Source organism: Hyposmocoma kahamanoa, unplaced genomic scaffold, assembly GCF_003589595.1.
Source record: "Hyposmocoma kahamanoa isolate Upper Pololo Valley unplaced genomic scaffold, ASM358959v1 84, whole genome shotgun sequence".
In the NCBI taxonomy this organism is placed as follows: domain Eukaryota; kingdom Metazoa; phylum Arthropoda; class Insecta; order Lepidoptera; family Cosmopterigidae; genus Hyposmocoma; species Hyposmocoma kahamanoa.
In genome coordinates this window covers 3,026,673-3,041,125 of record NW_020654229.1, presented here as the reverse complement: position 1 = coordinate 3,041,125, position 14,453 = coordinate 3,026,673, and the positions used below count along the sequence as shown (strand labels likewise).

The 14,453-nt window shown below is 36.1% G+C and overlaps 1 protein-coding gene across 1 annotated transcript; it reads left to right on the top strand.

The window, feature by feature from the left end:
- Positions 1-2,162: 2,162 nt before the first annotated feature.
- Positions 2,163-3,993, top strand: LOC113234396. Its single transcript, XM_026469707.1, has 2 exons — positions 2,163-2,355; positions 3,738-3,993. The coding sequence occupies exons 1-2, from the start codon at positions 2,163-2,165 to the stop codon at positions 3,902-3,904; spliced, it is 360 nt and encodes a 119-aa protein (XP_026325492.1). The 3' UTR covers positions 3,905-3,993.
- Positions 3,994-14,453: the final 10,460 nt, after the last annotated feature.

Genomic DNA, 14,453 nt, shown 5'->3' with positions numbered 1-14,453 from the left:
AATGTTTTTTCTGACTTCTGATAGGTAATCCCAGGCCGTAAAACGAGTACAACAATATTTTGTTAGTTAATGCTAACGTTTAATAAAAAAATCATGTAAAAAAATAAGATTAAAATCAAAGCGCCTCTATAGTTTCTATGTTCTAAATATTTCAATCGCTTGTGAAACAATTGAAAATGACCAAGAAGTTTATATAAACTTCTTGAAACTGACGTAATGGGTCTATTTCCATCTTTTGCGCATGCAATGTGTAGAAAAAGGACAGTGAGCTATTTGATTGTTTTGTGTACTTTTGTCATTTATATTTACGATTCATTTATATATAAATTAAATACTATAAAACTGTACAAAATAACACTTTTAAATGATAACTATGATAATACAATATATTCGTTTAGTGAAAATATGATACAAAATCCTGTTTTTACACTTTACTGCAGTAATTTTTACAAGTTATTATTATTGGTACTGCATGATTGACTACCGCGCTGTCAGTCGAACAAGCGAAGACTGTTGCGCGATTGACGCTCTGTATGCGATTTTAACGCCCTACAGGTGCGGACACCTTTTAGCGCGAACCCGACGATCTACCTACTAATAATTAATCAACTATGGAAACAGACGGGCAAAAGAAAAACTCATACAGCCAACTGCCCAGTGTTCATAACTGCGAGAACAAAAAATACCTACCTATACCACTTACTTAAAAAAAAGCATATCGCGGTAACATTTAAACATATTCCAACGTATCCTGTGCCTGGAGAAATAACATTTTCATTTAGCTATTGTATTGTATGAATTTTAATGTTAGGTAATTTTTTTTTGCTTTACGCATTGCTTTAGTCTTTTATTATTTCCTCGCATTGTTTGAGAATAATTCTTAAACATGTCTGGGCAGAAACGGGGATTGCTTGACTCGTATTAATACAAGGCCGCGCTGGCGCACATCCTTGTAACTCATACTCGTCCAGCAATCTCTTACTTCCCGGCCTCTGCAATAATGTACTATATACACAATTATGTGACGATGCTGGTCTTCATGCCATTATCATCCTCGTTTCTGGCCACTTTATTTTTAAAGTTTTTAATGGTTCTCAAATTCCTTTTTTTTTCACTGTTCTTGCTAACCGAGTTCAAAAAGAGGAAGAGGTTCTCAATTCGACTGTAGTTTTTTTTCTGTGTGTATGTTACGCGATAACTCGATTTGTGAACAGATTTTGATGGTTCTTTTTTTTTGGAAGAGGGTACCTCAGAAGTAATCCCATTTAAATTTGAAGAAAATATATCTCCAAGGGTGGTAAACTAGGGGGTGAATGACTTGAGGTCGGTTTTTTTAGTATTCTGTACTGAGGTTATTTGTTCGAGCCGTTTTCACGCCTATCAAAATTCTTGAAACGAAAGGTCGTGCCCACGGAAGAAAAAAACAATGGAAGGGCCTTAAGCATCGATTACTATGAGAACCGATGTCGCCAAAACTCACACATTCTCAATTTGAAACACTACAAATCTTGATATTGATTGGTCGTAGTTTCAAATTTAAAAAGAATTAAATTCTGGATTGTTAATACAATTTAAATTAACCCTATTGGCATATCCTTGAAAGATCAATACTATCAATACTTATTATTACAATCTACGACGTTTTGATATTATATTGAAATTTCAATCAATGTGCTGCAATTTAGTTGAATTGGAGTTCTTAATTTCGTTCTCCAAACAAGTAGTGACCATATATTGCAGGGGTATAACTTTCGTTTCTTGTAACAAAAAAATATTTCGATAAACAGAAAACTTAAAATTTATTAAAATAAGATTTACTAAACGATTACAAAAACTTTATTGAATGAACTGAATGTTTTTTTCCGTACAGCACTATGCAACCATAGACTATTCATATGTCTTTAATTAAAGAAGCTCACTATTTGACTACCATTTTTTAAATACGATTTCACGATGTTATTCAAATGAATATATTTGGAAAAAGTGACGAAATAACAAGTCGAAATATACGTGAAATTCAACTAAACAGTTTTGTTTACATTTTGTTGAAAATGGATTGAAACAGACTTTACCCGAGCGCTCGCGAAATTGTATTATTGGTTCAGTGTCGCTATTAAAAGCCTAATAGGTAGATTTCGTCTAACAGCATTTCTAATACATGAATGTTGTCCTCAGATCCTCAGTGGTTCCGCGCTGTGCTGGTGGAGCAAGTGTCCGGCGCCGGTGGACAGCAGCTGTCGCTCCTGTACGTGGACTTCGGGAACATCGACACCATTGACGTTTCTCAAGTTAGGAAGATGCTCCCCGACTTCGTGAGTGGAGTGCCTGCGCTGGTTAACTCCTTGGAAATACGAAGTTAGTTCATCTTCATTGGTTATATGACGATTTCGGTGGCACAAATTCGATCCCCTACAAAACCAGCTGAACCCTGAGCAAGTCTCGTTTGTAATAAGCATGGAATTATACGAAATTCCGTATCACACATTTATGCCCACGATTTTGATCAGAAATGTGTTTAAAGACCCGGTGCTTTGCGTAAAACCCCGGTTTAAAACCGGGCAAGTTGATTGGGTTTTACCCCTAAGCCCATCTCTGCTCCCACGTAAATATAATCATGTTGTATGTACTTGGGAACACAGTAGCAAACGAAATTCCATCCTAAGCTGTGCGCATAGTAAAAGATAACGAAAAGTGCTTAGTCAGAGCGTCACTCGCTCAAGGTTATGCGGTAAATGCCTACCGCGGACTCGTACACGTCTCATTTATGAGCATTCGGCTCCGCACGCCTGCACACGGCGGGTAACGCTATTTTCACCTCTCTGTGCGCTAGCTTAGGTTCCTTTTTCCTCGTTGTGAGCGCCTGGTGTCATTAGTAAAATTTAATAGGCTGTTATTGCATAGGTCGACCCCTCCTAAAATATCGTATGTCGAAATTGCCAAGTAACACATACACACATAGTATAACATAACACGCGACTTAGCATTTCTCAGTTTTATTCGGCAAAGCTCGTTACTCACATGGAGTATTATAAAATCCTAGATATCGGTTAGATGATCACTCTTTCAGTGAATTCAGAACTTTAAAACGCTCCCCTGTAAACTTGGCAATTTCGACATACGACACTTTACGTAGGGGGGATCTAAGGTATTTTCGATTCTGAATGAGAGTGATGTATCTGTTACTTAGTAACTATTAAGTAATTTGTGGTTTAGTATTAGTCCTACGGTAAAATGGGGAAACGAGCTGATGGAAGCTCATGGGCACGTTCACCAAAGATTATTCTGTAGAAAACCGACAAATAAGCAATTTTGCACCAGTGGGCTAAACTATGAAGAGATTCGAGCTTATCATCGTCAATAACTCATCTGGCTGTGCGTTCAATCGGGTATCGAACCTGGGATCTCGTCACAAAACACAGCTCCGACAGCTGGACCACCGAAACGATGGTAAGTATCGATGTCCTTCGACGATGACCCCCAGATGGTTGCTGTAATTATCAAATACGTAAAGAGTTCGTCCAACGTAGTACTGCCGCCTTACCAATTACTGCCGCCAAGCAGTAATGTGAGTTTTAGCATTACTGTGTTCCGGTTTCGAAGGGTAAGGGTGCTGGTGAAATTACAGGCATACGGGACTTATCAACTTGTGTCTCGGATGACGGGCGTGTAGCTTACCATCAGGCGCACGACTTGGTCGTCCCGTCACTTGATATTATAAAAAGAAACTTTTCACACAGATTTCCCCAATAACCCGTCGGAAGACCAGCTAAGGAACGCCCTGGAACACCTGCAATTGACTGAGGATGGCCGCGGCACTCTACGCTTCACCCGCTGCGTGAAAGAGCATGACGGTCTGTACACTGTCGACGCGCCTGCCTTGATCACCGCCATGAATAGCACCTAAGTGCTTATATTTAAACTTTTGACAAGTTAGATTTTATCTTTCGCCATGTTGTAGCATTTAAAACATTTCGACGCCTCCTACGTAAAGTATCGTATGTCGAAATTGCCAAGTTTACAGGGTAGCGTATTAAAGTTTTGAATTCACTGAAATTATTAGATGAACAATCACAATTTATTTTATAATTTTATGCTAACACAGATGTGGATCTACAAGCGGGTAAACTAAAGTGAGACTGTGCGGGTTGGGTGACAGTTATAAAATTATAAAATAAATTATGGTTGCTCTTCTAACCGATATCTAGAATTTTATAATACTCTATGTGAGTTTGCCGAATAAAACTGAGAAATGCTAAAGTCACGTGTTGTGCTTCTTACTTTAAAACGCTGCCCTGTAAACTTGGCAATTTCGACATACGATACTTTAGGTACGCTGGAGGGGTCGATTTCACATACCACGAATAACCTCTCACATAACATAAAGATACTTTCATTACAGTACCTTAAAACTCAATTTATATTAGAGCGGTTACACACGGCATCTTTGAGCAGCGACGCAAACGCGATGCACTTGCTAATTGTCTACCTTTACACAGACGCATCATTTTAAGCAGTGATGCAAGCTCGCGAGACTGCTTCGATACATTTGGGTTTTATAGGCGATTGCATCGAAACAGTCGCGCGTTTGCATCAATGTAATCGCCTATAAATCACAAGTGAAGCGATGCAATCGCGTGTTTCACCGTGTGTAACCGCTCTTAGTAATGGCAGTGATGTTGCAACGGTAATATCACTGAGTTATGTTTGATGTAGTAGACCGATGTTTGTATTAGCACCCAAATTATTTAATAACTTCCTAAATGGTGTAAAAGAATTAAACTGTAGACAATTTAAAATGAAATTGCATAATTTGTTACTCAATGGTAATACAATATTTTGATTTTTTACTTGATAATTTACAATGTAAAATTTAACAGTGTAGTGTAATCGGATGGTTCTTAATATTTCGTAACTTTGATTGACTCTCGAGTAATATGTTAGTAGTTCTTGTTTATAATGCAAGTTTCAGTTCTACAAATGCGTTTTACAGGTTATGTTTTAGAACGCATCTCATTTTTAACCGACTTTAAAAACAGGAGGAAGTTCACAAAGTCGACTATTATTAGTATTTTTTTTTTGTATGTATATTATCGCAGTGTAATATCACTTTTACGGGAATGTAATGTGATATTACATTACTTTACGAGGTACTGTTTTGCGCATGTCTATGTTTGCGTCGCGCACTTGAGCTCTGAGTGGACGTCCAAAAGCGTACTGTGCGCGTGAAAGACAGCCGGGAACGTGTGCTTGTTGTTCGAAACGCGCAGGGTGCGGGCGTACCGTTCGTAGATGTTCGTTTTGCATTACAAATAATAGTAGGGTTATGTAGCGTAGGGTTGTCAACCATTTTAGTTGTACCTACAGGTTGTAAACAACTGGATGCTGAAAAGTAATAACGATCAGACGACGCAAATGGCGCAGGATCGTAAATATTGGCGTAATAAAGAAGAGGCTTATGCCCAGCAGTGGGTTGATGTTGGCTGACCATGACGAAGCAATAACGTGTTAACCAACATGATCATAGTTTTACGAAAATGACTTAAAGATTTTTGCGTTGTTTTTGTTTTTACTTATAAAATGATTTGTTGTGATTTATTACTATAATTCCCCAACAACAAAATAGCAAAAGCTTTTATTTTATAAGTAAATTTTTGAACAAACTATCAAAATAACAACGAACACTTAGGTGCCATTTTCGCAGAACTATGATCATGTAGTAATGGGAATAATAGTGTTACCGTGAATCATCGAGCGTATAACTAGAAATAGAGACGAAATGTTGTTTGTTGGTTGACACGTTATTGCGCTTATCAGCATCCAATTGTCATCACAATATTCTCGTGCTATTCTGAAATAGCTTTTATCAAATGCAGTACTTGAATATTGATAATTTTGTCTTCCCCACCCAGCAAACTACAATAGGAAAAGCGCTAAACATCCAATGTACTGTCAGCAAACTCGACGCAGTCTCAGTTTCAAAACAATTTGTTCGCAAGCTGAGATTATACGTGTAGCCAGCCATGTCTGTGAATTTGTTGACTTAACCCTTTGCCTATATTACTTTAAAGCACGGGACACACCACACGGGCGTAGGTCGGATCCCGTTCGTGGTGTGTTGTCGTCGTCAACAAAAACCACATAAGTGAGTTTCGACAATTCGATAACTTGACCCGTAGCTCCATTGGTAAGAGCAATGCTACGGTGCAGTATGGTCGTGAGTTCAAGTCCCATCGGGTCGAGAAAGTTTTTCTATGTGTTCGATCTTTCCATTAATAATCATTATAAAAACTAGTGGAGTAATTTCACAAGTAATATCTCGATAATATAAGTAAATTCAGTTTTTTTGTTAGTATAGGGATCTTGATAATAAAATGAATGTCTATATTACTTTCATTTATCCCATCGACTTGAAATTCGATATAGAATGGAAATCCATAGACATTACTAGAATATGGTAACCCTGTTATGATACTGCAACAAGGACAGCAGAACACCCAACTCTTCAACCATTTATTTACATTGGGCCGTGTTTACACTAATTAAATATTGGTCTTGACGAGTTGTTAGCTTATAGATAATGTGACTATATTAACTTTTTTGTGTATATTTTTGTAATTTTACTTTCGTTTTTTTTTATATTATACTAAAGAAGTTTGACGAACAAAAGATCAAATAATTCATCTTTTTGACGTATTAATAATAAAGAAAACGTCCAGAAATTATAGAGCCACTATGACACGACATCGTTTATACTCTATGGAGTACGTAGTCTTAGCTTATATTAAATGTAAAAAATCCACTCGTCCATACAAAAGACAAATCTTTTTTGTATGGAACACGTGCGTAAATTAATAAAAGCAGTTTTATTGGTACAAAAATAAATTAAATCATAAAAAATATATTCTATGATCTACTACTTTAAGTTCGTTCACCTTCTGTTCGGCTTTCAGATCGGCTCTTCCATACAAAAGACACATCTTTTTTGTATGGAACATGTGTAAGCAAAAATTAAAAAGCACCATTCAAACATAAATCGTTAACATGTGTTCTATGCTATACAACTTTAAGTTCATTTTCAATTCTCTATTTTGAGGCGAGGCGATACGGTGACCTCCTAGCTCCTTTTCAATGTCAAATTTTAAAAGTAGGTGAAGCTCAACGCTTAGGACTATCGCAAATACTTTATCGGAGTCTTTATTTACCAAGTTTTTTCTGTAAATAATGAAGAGAACTAATTTGGCATCTCATAAAATCTTCCCGAAATATAGGACGGTCGTCACGTTGTTTGAACCGTGAATTACGCTGTCTATATGAATCGTCCCGGACAGGACGAAAATAACGGAACCGGGATCTTTATCCATTTTATCTATTTTTCCTTAAGATGTTACTTAAAAGTCCCTTTCATGTCCTGAAATGGTTATTTGTATTTCCCCCCATATTACTCTGGGAAGGCTGACTGTTGGCCATTAGTATATATTTTCTCTTTTTACAATGAATGCAATATGTTTGCGTCCTTGCTTTTGAGCGCTTTTTACTTTGTAACCGATGACGCTGCAGCTGCTCTATTTTTTGTGAGCGGCATCTTAGGTCATTTGTTATCTTAACTCAATTTCACATTCTCATATTTGTCTGGGTATTCTCTTAATTAGTTGACAAACCCTCGCTTTGTTATAGTTTTCACATCACTCTAAGTGTTGTTGCAGAAGTGTTATTAGCCGTGGTGAAGTCGCCTTACCGGTAGCTTAAACTCTTATCGTTTTGTATAAAAATAAGAACCGGATGTCATTAAATCGACATCTGCGCCTCTGCAGACTTGTCAGCAATCTTGTTATCGAAATGATGATCTTTATGATAGTTGTAGATGGACAGATTCTTCTCGCCTTCTCACTTTTTCAGGCCATATCTTTGCCTTGCAATCGCTCTTTTGATGTTTAAACTGAAAGGTTTTTGACCATTTTAAAGCGAGCATTGGATTTGCACGGTAATTGATGCGTTTTCCTCTAATTAGAGCTGGCAACATTTTGAACAATTTTTCTCGTAGACGTTTTTGGGCATTCACTTATGTTCCACTCTTTTACTGGACTTGTTTGAGCCTTTTATAAGTGTTATAATGTTCTAGAAATTTCACAGTAATTAGTTTCGCTTTGACAAATTGAAGATGGTGCTTTAAATCGCCCCATTAGAGGCATATATCGAATTGCACTAAATTACCTGGGTGTTATGTGGTATCTAACATCCGGCTACTGTAGACTTGTTAGTGATGTTGTCACCGAAGGGAGGTTCGTCTTAATTGTAGCAGATTTAAACCGACTCACCCAAGCATAGTCATAGATATATCGTTTTTTAATCGGTGCGAAATAAGAGTTCTTCGTCATTCACATAAACACCAGTCTTTATGAAGCCGTTGTTACCTTTTTGCAAGTAATATTGACTATATACGACCTTTTTCACGTCTTTAATATTATTATGTCGGTCAGATTTGTCTGTAATAAGTGTTATATAACTGCTTTTCAACTTACATAACCTGTGTCGGCTTTACATCTCTTGGTATTAACAAGTTTCGGGGGCTTTACCATGAGCTCTTATTACGATTCAGTTTAGATCTAAAATGAATTGTTGTGAGACAGCGCTACATGAAGTGTATATCACCATCCCGCTTTTTAGTCGTTACAAACCTATACTGAACTGTAAAGAAGAGTTCTTGCTAAGGCTCCAGGTTGTTTTTCAACACGTTTACATTCCCTTGCGCCTTTGGGAATCCACGGTTATCGTGCTATATTGGTCCTAAATTGTTTTCATTTTTGTCTTACGTATAAATGAATGTCTTTTCATTTATTTATTACTGACAGGTCCCGCCTGTGTGGAATTGTCAGCAATCTTATTACCGAATTGACGCTCAAAAATCATGGGTTCCCAAACTCACAGCCCACTTAGGCAAGGTAAAATAATTTCAACGCCCACCACAACAAAAAATAATTGAAAAACACGTGGTTCTTAAGTTAACTTTAAACAAAAACTCTTAAAGAAAGAGAATTATATTTGTAGTGTAGCTTACAAGGATAATTCTTGTTTTATTTTTCAAATGCCGTAACACCCCCAGGACGGCGTCAACGCCTCTCAATTGCTTTCGAGGTCTCTACCGTCCCCCTAGGATTCTTCAGCGCCCATTGGGGGCGATAGGGACCACTTTGGGAAAATATGATCTAAATCATCGTTAATTTTTCCTATGAAAGCCTTTAACTTATCACTTATATAAAAAAAAAATTGAAACCAAATTTTTGCCTGCTGGTTTCGGATGAAAATGCTCTTTTGAAGTCCTTGCAGACTAAATAGGTTTTCGACTAGGTACTTTCGAGCGTTTTATTGCACTATTAGTTGCGTTCTCCTCGTTATTAGAGCTGGTAATTTTCAAAGCCAGCTTATATCGAGGTTTTTTTGGCATTCATTTAGGCTTTTATTAGCCATTTGGGCTCCGCTCTATCTTTCTGGAAAATAATGTTAACTACAGATATTGTTTGGGTTCTTGTGATGAGTGTTTTATTACTTAGGCTCAGTTTATATTGCACCGGAATGGAAATAGAAGCGAATTTTTGTTATGATATTGTACATAGCGTTATAAACTTCCTGATCAATTGTGTAACTTTGTACGTAACGAGATACGAGCCAAAAATCACGTAGAACGTCTTCCGCGGAATTCACGTGCCTACTCTAGAATGCTCGCGCATTCGCGAGACTTCCGCAGCTGTCGTCGGGGACTCCTGGCGAATCCGCGGGAAGTGGCGCGAAGGCAGGCGCAATATCGACCCCTCCTACGTAAAGTATCGTATGTCGAAATTGCCAAGTTTACAGTTTTTTTATTTACAATTGGTAGGTTTACAAGTTTAGATCCGTTATTCATATAGAGTATTATAAAATCCTAAATATTGCTTAGATGATCACTCTATGTGAATAACGAGCTTTGCTGAATAAAACTGAATGCTGAAGTCACCTGTTATGCTTATTTCAGTGAATTCAAAACTTTGAAACGCTCCCTTGTAAACTTGGCGATTTCGACATATGATACTTTACGTAGGAAGTGTCAACGAATGGAATGCTCAAGCATTCCAACGATATTCGGCCGTAATGTAAATTGAGCCTTATTCTCTATTTGTCCAATGATTTCTTAATAACAAGTACAGTCGAGACCATATCGAGCCGGTAAATTTGGATATTTACGACGTAGTATAACAACACCATAACACTTAATTCTTGTATAAATAGAAAGAAATGTAATTGACTAAAATCTATTATTAAAATCAATAAGTAGCGTGGTTGTTCCAGTTTTGGAAACCCTTACTTCGAAACTGGTGTTGAATGGTGTTGAGTGGTTATGAAAAAGATTGTTACGAAATAAATTTATACATACATGTAGTCATTACGTACGATTTATCGAACAAATATTCAAACTAATATATCAGGTTACCGGCTTTTAAGCCGATCGACTTTATCGACTTAATTACATTTTCTTGTTTCCGTAACACTCAAATAACTTCAAAGCTTGAATTTGTAATATACGAGGTCGTATAAAATACAGAGCACGGTGTACATTAATATTTCCATCTTATAGATGTTTAAAAATCTTTATCAGCAATAGACGGTTAAACTTAGTACATGGAATAAATGTTCGGTATTTTGTATCTTGACGAAAAATGTTAATTTATCGTTATATTTAGTTCTCATATTGACGAAATAAAAAAATTCTTTTTCTTATGTATATTTTCTTTTTTTTTCTCCTTAGTTACATTTTTTTTGTTAGCTGTTAGCTGCCTTAACGATTTGCTATTGTTTATTTACCTGCAGTCAAATTGCACCCCTCATGGAAGAATGACATAAGTTGAGTTACGTCAAAAACGTTTATTGCTCCATTAGATAAAGAAAAATATAACCCACATCCTCTCCAATTCTTGTAACTCTATGCAGCATAGAGTTAGAGAATTGGAGCATAAATGGAGTTAGGTCAAACATGTTTATTGCTCCATTAGATAAAGAAAAATATAACCCACATCCTTTCCAATTACTGTAACTCGTGTAAATTTCGTTTCTTTGTGTCATTTTTTGGTTAAATAATAGCACTAAGTATCACTCTATCGACTAATATTGTCGATAGAGTTAAAAGAAATGGAGAGGATGTGGGTTATATCTTTCTGTATCCAACGGAGCAATAAACATTTTTGACGTAACTTCACTTATGCTATTCTTCCATGAGGGGTGCGAATGTTTTAAATTTCATTTATAGGCATGTATGCATTGACTTACAAATACATGTATGTTACGCCTATATTAGGTAAAGAAAATTAGAACTAACTCTTATGTAGAAATATCAGATATAGTTCAATATTTTTTCTGGAAACTTCTAATTTTAACTTTACATTCCTTCCCATATTTGTCTGGGACCTTTGATGACATATCAAATATCCTTCTATATTTTTCTGGAAGCTTTAAACTGTGTCATTTAAATGACACAGTTTATTTATGTTAGTTACAGATGGGAAATAACTGTCAGGTTAATTTTCTGTACAAATATGACTGGGGACGGGAGCATTCAGCCATTTTTCAGGCCGCCACTGAAAGTATTAAAAACTTTCCTTATATTGTAATTTGTTTGTTGCCACCATTTATATATGTTCAGAATCTGAACTACAAATGTCTTACGGATATTGTGTAATCCAAAGTTTTTATACGGTATACTATGTGACATACGATGGAAGAAATTGGCGGCGTTGTAATTTATACTTGTATATGTAATTTATCGTATTACGAGTGAGGTTGTAGCCATACTTTGTGATATCGCAGAATATCATGACTCGACAACATTCTCTTTCAAATACTAAGAAATGTTCATTTTGCTCCTATATTTTTCAAGGACGCCATTCGAGGTGAGTCTTAGTTTTTAACAACTACTTTTTCTGTGACAACTGCGCTCTGATTGGCTAACCCGAGTTCGAAACAATTGACGGGTGTCGTCAACTGTTTCACTTCAAATCGACAAGTTAACCTGAGCTTTGCTATAATGGACGAAAATTGCAAAATTACATATTTAATATTTAATTACCTATGAAATGTGATTCCGTTTGTTTTGTAATTAGAGTTTTTGCTGTTTTTCCCACACCACCGAATAGAACAGCACGGCATTGTTAGAGATATTATCTTTATTACAATAAATACAGAATATTTTTTGGAATATACGGAGACGTATACACAGGTCAGTAGTTGCCTGTCTATATTTCAGTGCAAACGGGAGTTGATATTTATAAGAGCTGTATCGCTAATGTGTTACCAGGAATATATGGCCCTTATTTCGTCTCTATTTCTGGTTATGTACTTGATGTTACTAAATAATAAATTGTAAGAAATAAAATTGCGGACACTATAATCGTCACCAAATAAGAGGCCAAATTTGACAGCTAAAGAAGGCGATAGTATGTAACTTTGAATGCGATCAACGAAACAATTATCAAACAATTATTAGCATAATTGAGTTACAAAAAAATACGTACACTTTATTGAAACATATAATATGACAAAACATATTTGAAGTACTGTTTTCGCACGAATTCCAAAATAAAATGCAATTTTGAGTTACCCCGAAATGCCCTGAAAACAGTTACGTCCTCAAGCTATTTTTTTTTAATAATAGTGTTGTAAACAATTAGTCGCCGAATTTCACCGAGTCACTTCGATTCCTCGGAAAAAATATTACAAAAATTATGAACGTTAATTGTGATTGTTTGTTGTTGACATTGACAACTTCTAACTTCTTGCCAGCCAAATAATTGAAAATTTATGAAATCCTTGGTTTCTTGGTAATTTAATCTTTTTATGTGGTTGTTTTATCGATGAACAAACTTATTTACACTGAAGTCTCGAAATAAACCATTTATGAAAATAATAAAATCAGAATTAAAAGAATTTTATACAATTCATCGGAATGTGGGACAATTTTACAAAAATAAGAGGAATTGCTACAGAATTACAAGGAATTCTGTAAATCAATTGCTTTAAAAGAATTGCACGATTTTGCCTTCTAGGCCCCGAGAACAACAATGAACCGAAAAATAATCTAAACAATCACAAACTCTTAAAATTTTGAATCAATTTTTCGTAAAAATCGTATAATGTGATTAGCGATATGATTATCCACATCCCTATTCGCGTCACGATCACAAGTGTCAAATTTGGCCTCTTATTTGGTGACGACTATACGAATAACGGCTTTGAATAAGGCACCTAAGTTACATTGCCGCGGTACGCAATAGGAGCGAATTTTCCTAAAGACATTGTCTCTTCCATACAAAAGACAATTTTTTTTTGTATGAAACATGTACAACAAAAAATTAAAAAACCATCATACAAAAATAAATTGTTAAAATGTGTTCTATTTTGTACAAGTTTAAGTTTATTTTCAATTGTCTATCTTAAGGTGAAGCGGTACTGTCAAATTTTAGAAGTAGGTAAAGCTCAAAGCTTAAGACAATCGCAAGCATTTTAATACAGTCTTTATTTACCAATGTTTTTCTGTAAATAATGAAGAGAACTAATTTGGCATCTCATAAAATCTTCCCGAAATATAGGACGGTCGTCACGTTGTTTGAACCGTGAATCACGCTGTCTATATGAACCGGCTCGGACTGGACGAAAATAACGGAACCGGGATCTTATCATTTTTATCTACGGTTCCTCATTGCTTTTGAGCGCTTTTCACTTTGTAACCGATGACGCTGCAGCTGCTCTATTTTTTGTGAGCACCATCTCAGGTCATCTGTTATCGTAACTCCATTTCACATTCCCATATTTGTCTGGGTATTGTCTAAAGCGGTTGAGAAAACCCTCGCTTTGTCCGGGGTTTCACATTGCTCTTAGTGTTGTTGCAGAAGTATTATTAACCGTCTTATTTATTATTATTATATTATTAAATCGCCTTACCGGTAGCTTAAATTCTTACCGTTTTGTATAAAAATAAAAACCGGATATCATTAAAACGACATCTGAGCCTCTGCAGCCTTGCAGCAATCTTGTTATCGAAATGGCGGTCTTCGTAACGATAGCTTGTTGAACTTATAACTTTTGTCGTCTTCCCACATTTTGAGACCTTAACAATTTTCACTGTTATGGTATATCGCTCCTTTGAAGTTTAAGACCAAATAGGTTTATGGCCATTTACGAGCGTGTATTGGATTTGCAAATTGCAGACTACGAGTTTCAGCTTAGAATAAGGCACATAAGTTACGTTGCCGCGGTACGCAATAAGAGCGAATTTTCCTAAACACCTCGTACATAGCATAATAAACTTTATGTCAAATAAATACGGTAGGTGTGGCAATTCCAGATACTTCTAGTAAATGACCTTCTGTTGGGCTTTCAAATCCACTCTTCCATACAAAAGACAAATATTTATTTGTGTGGAACACGTATAA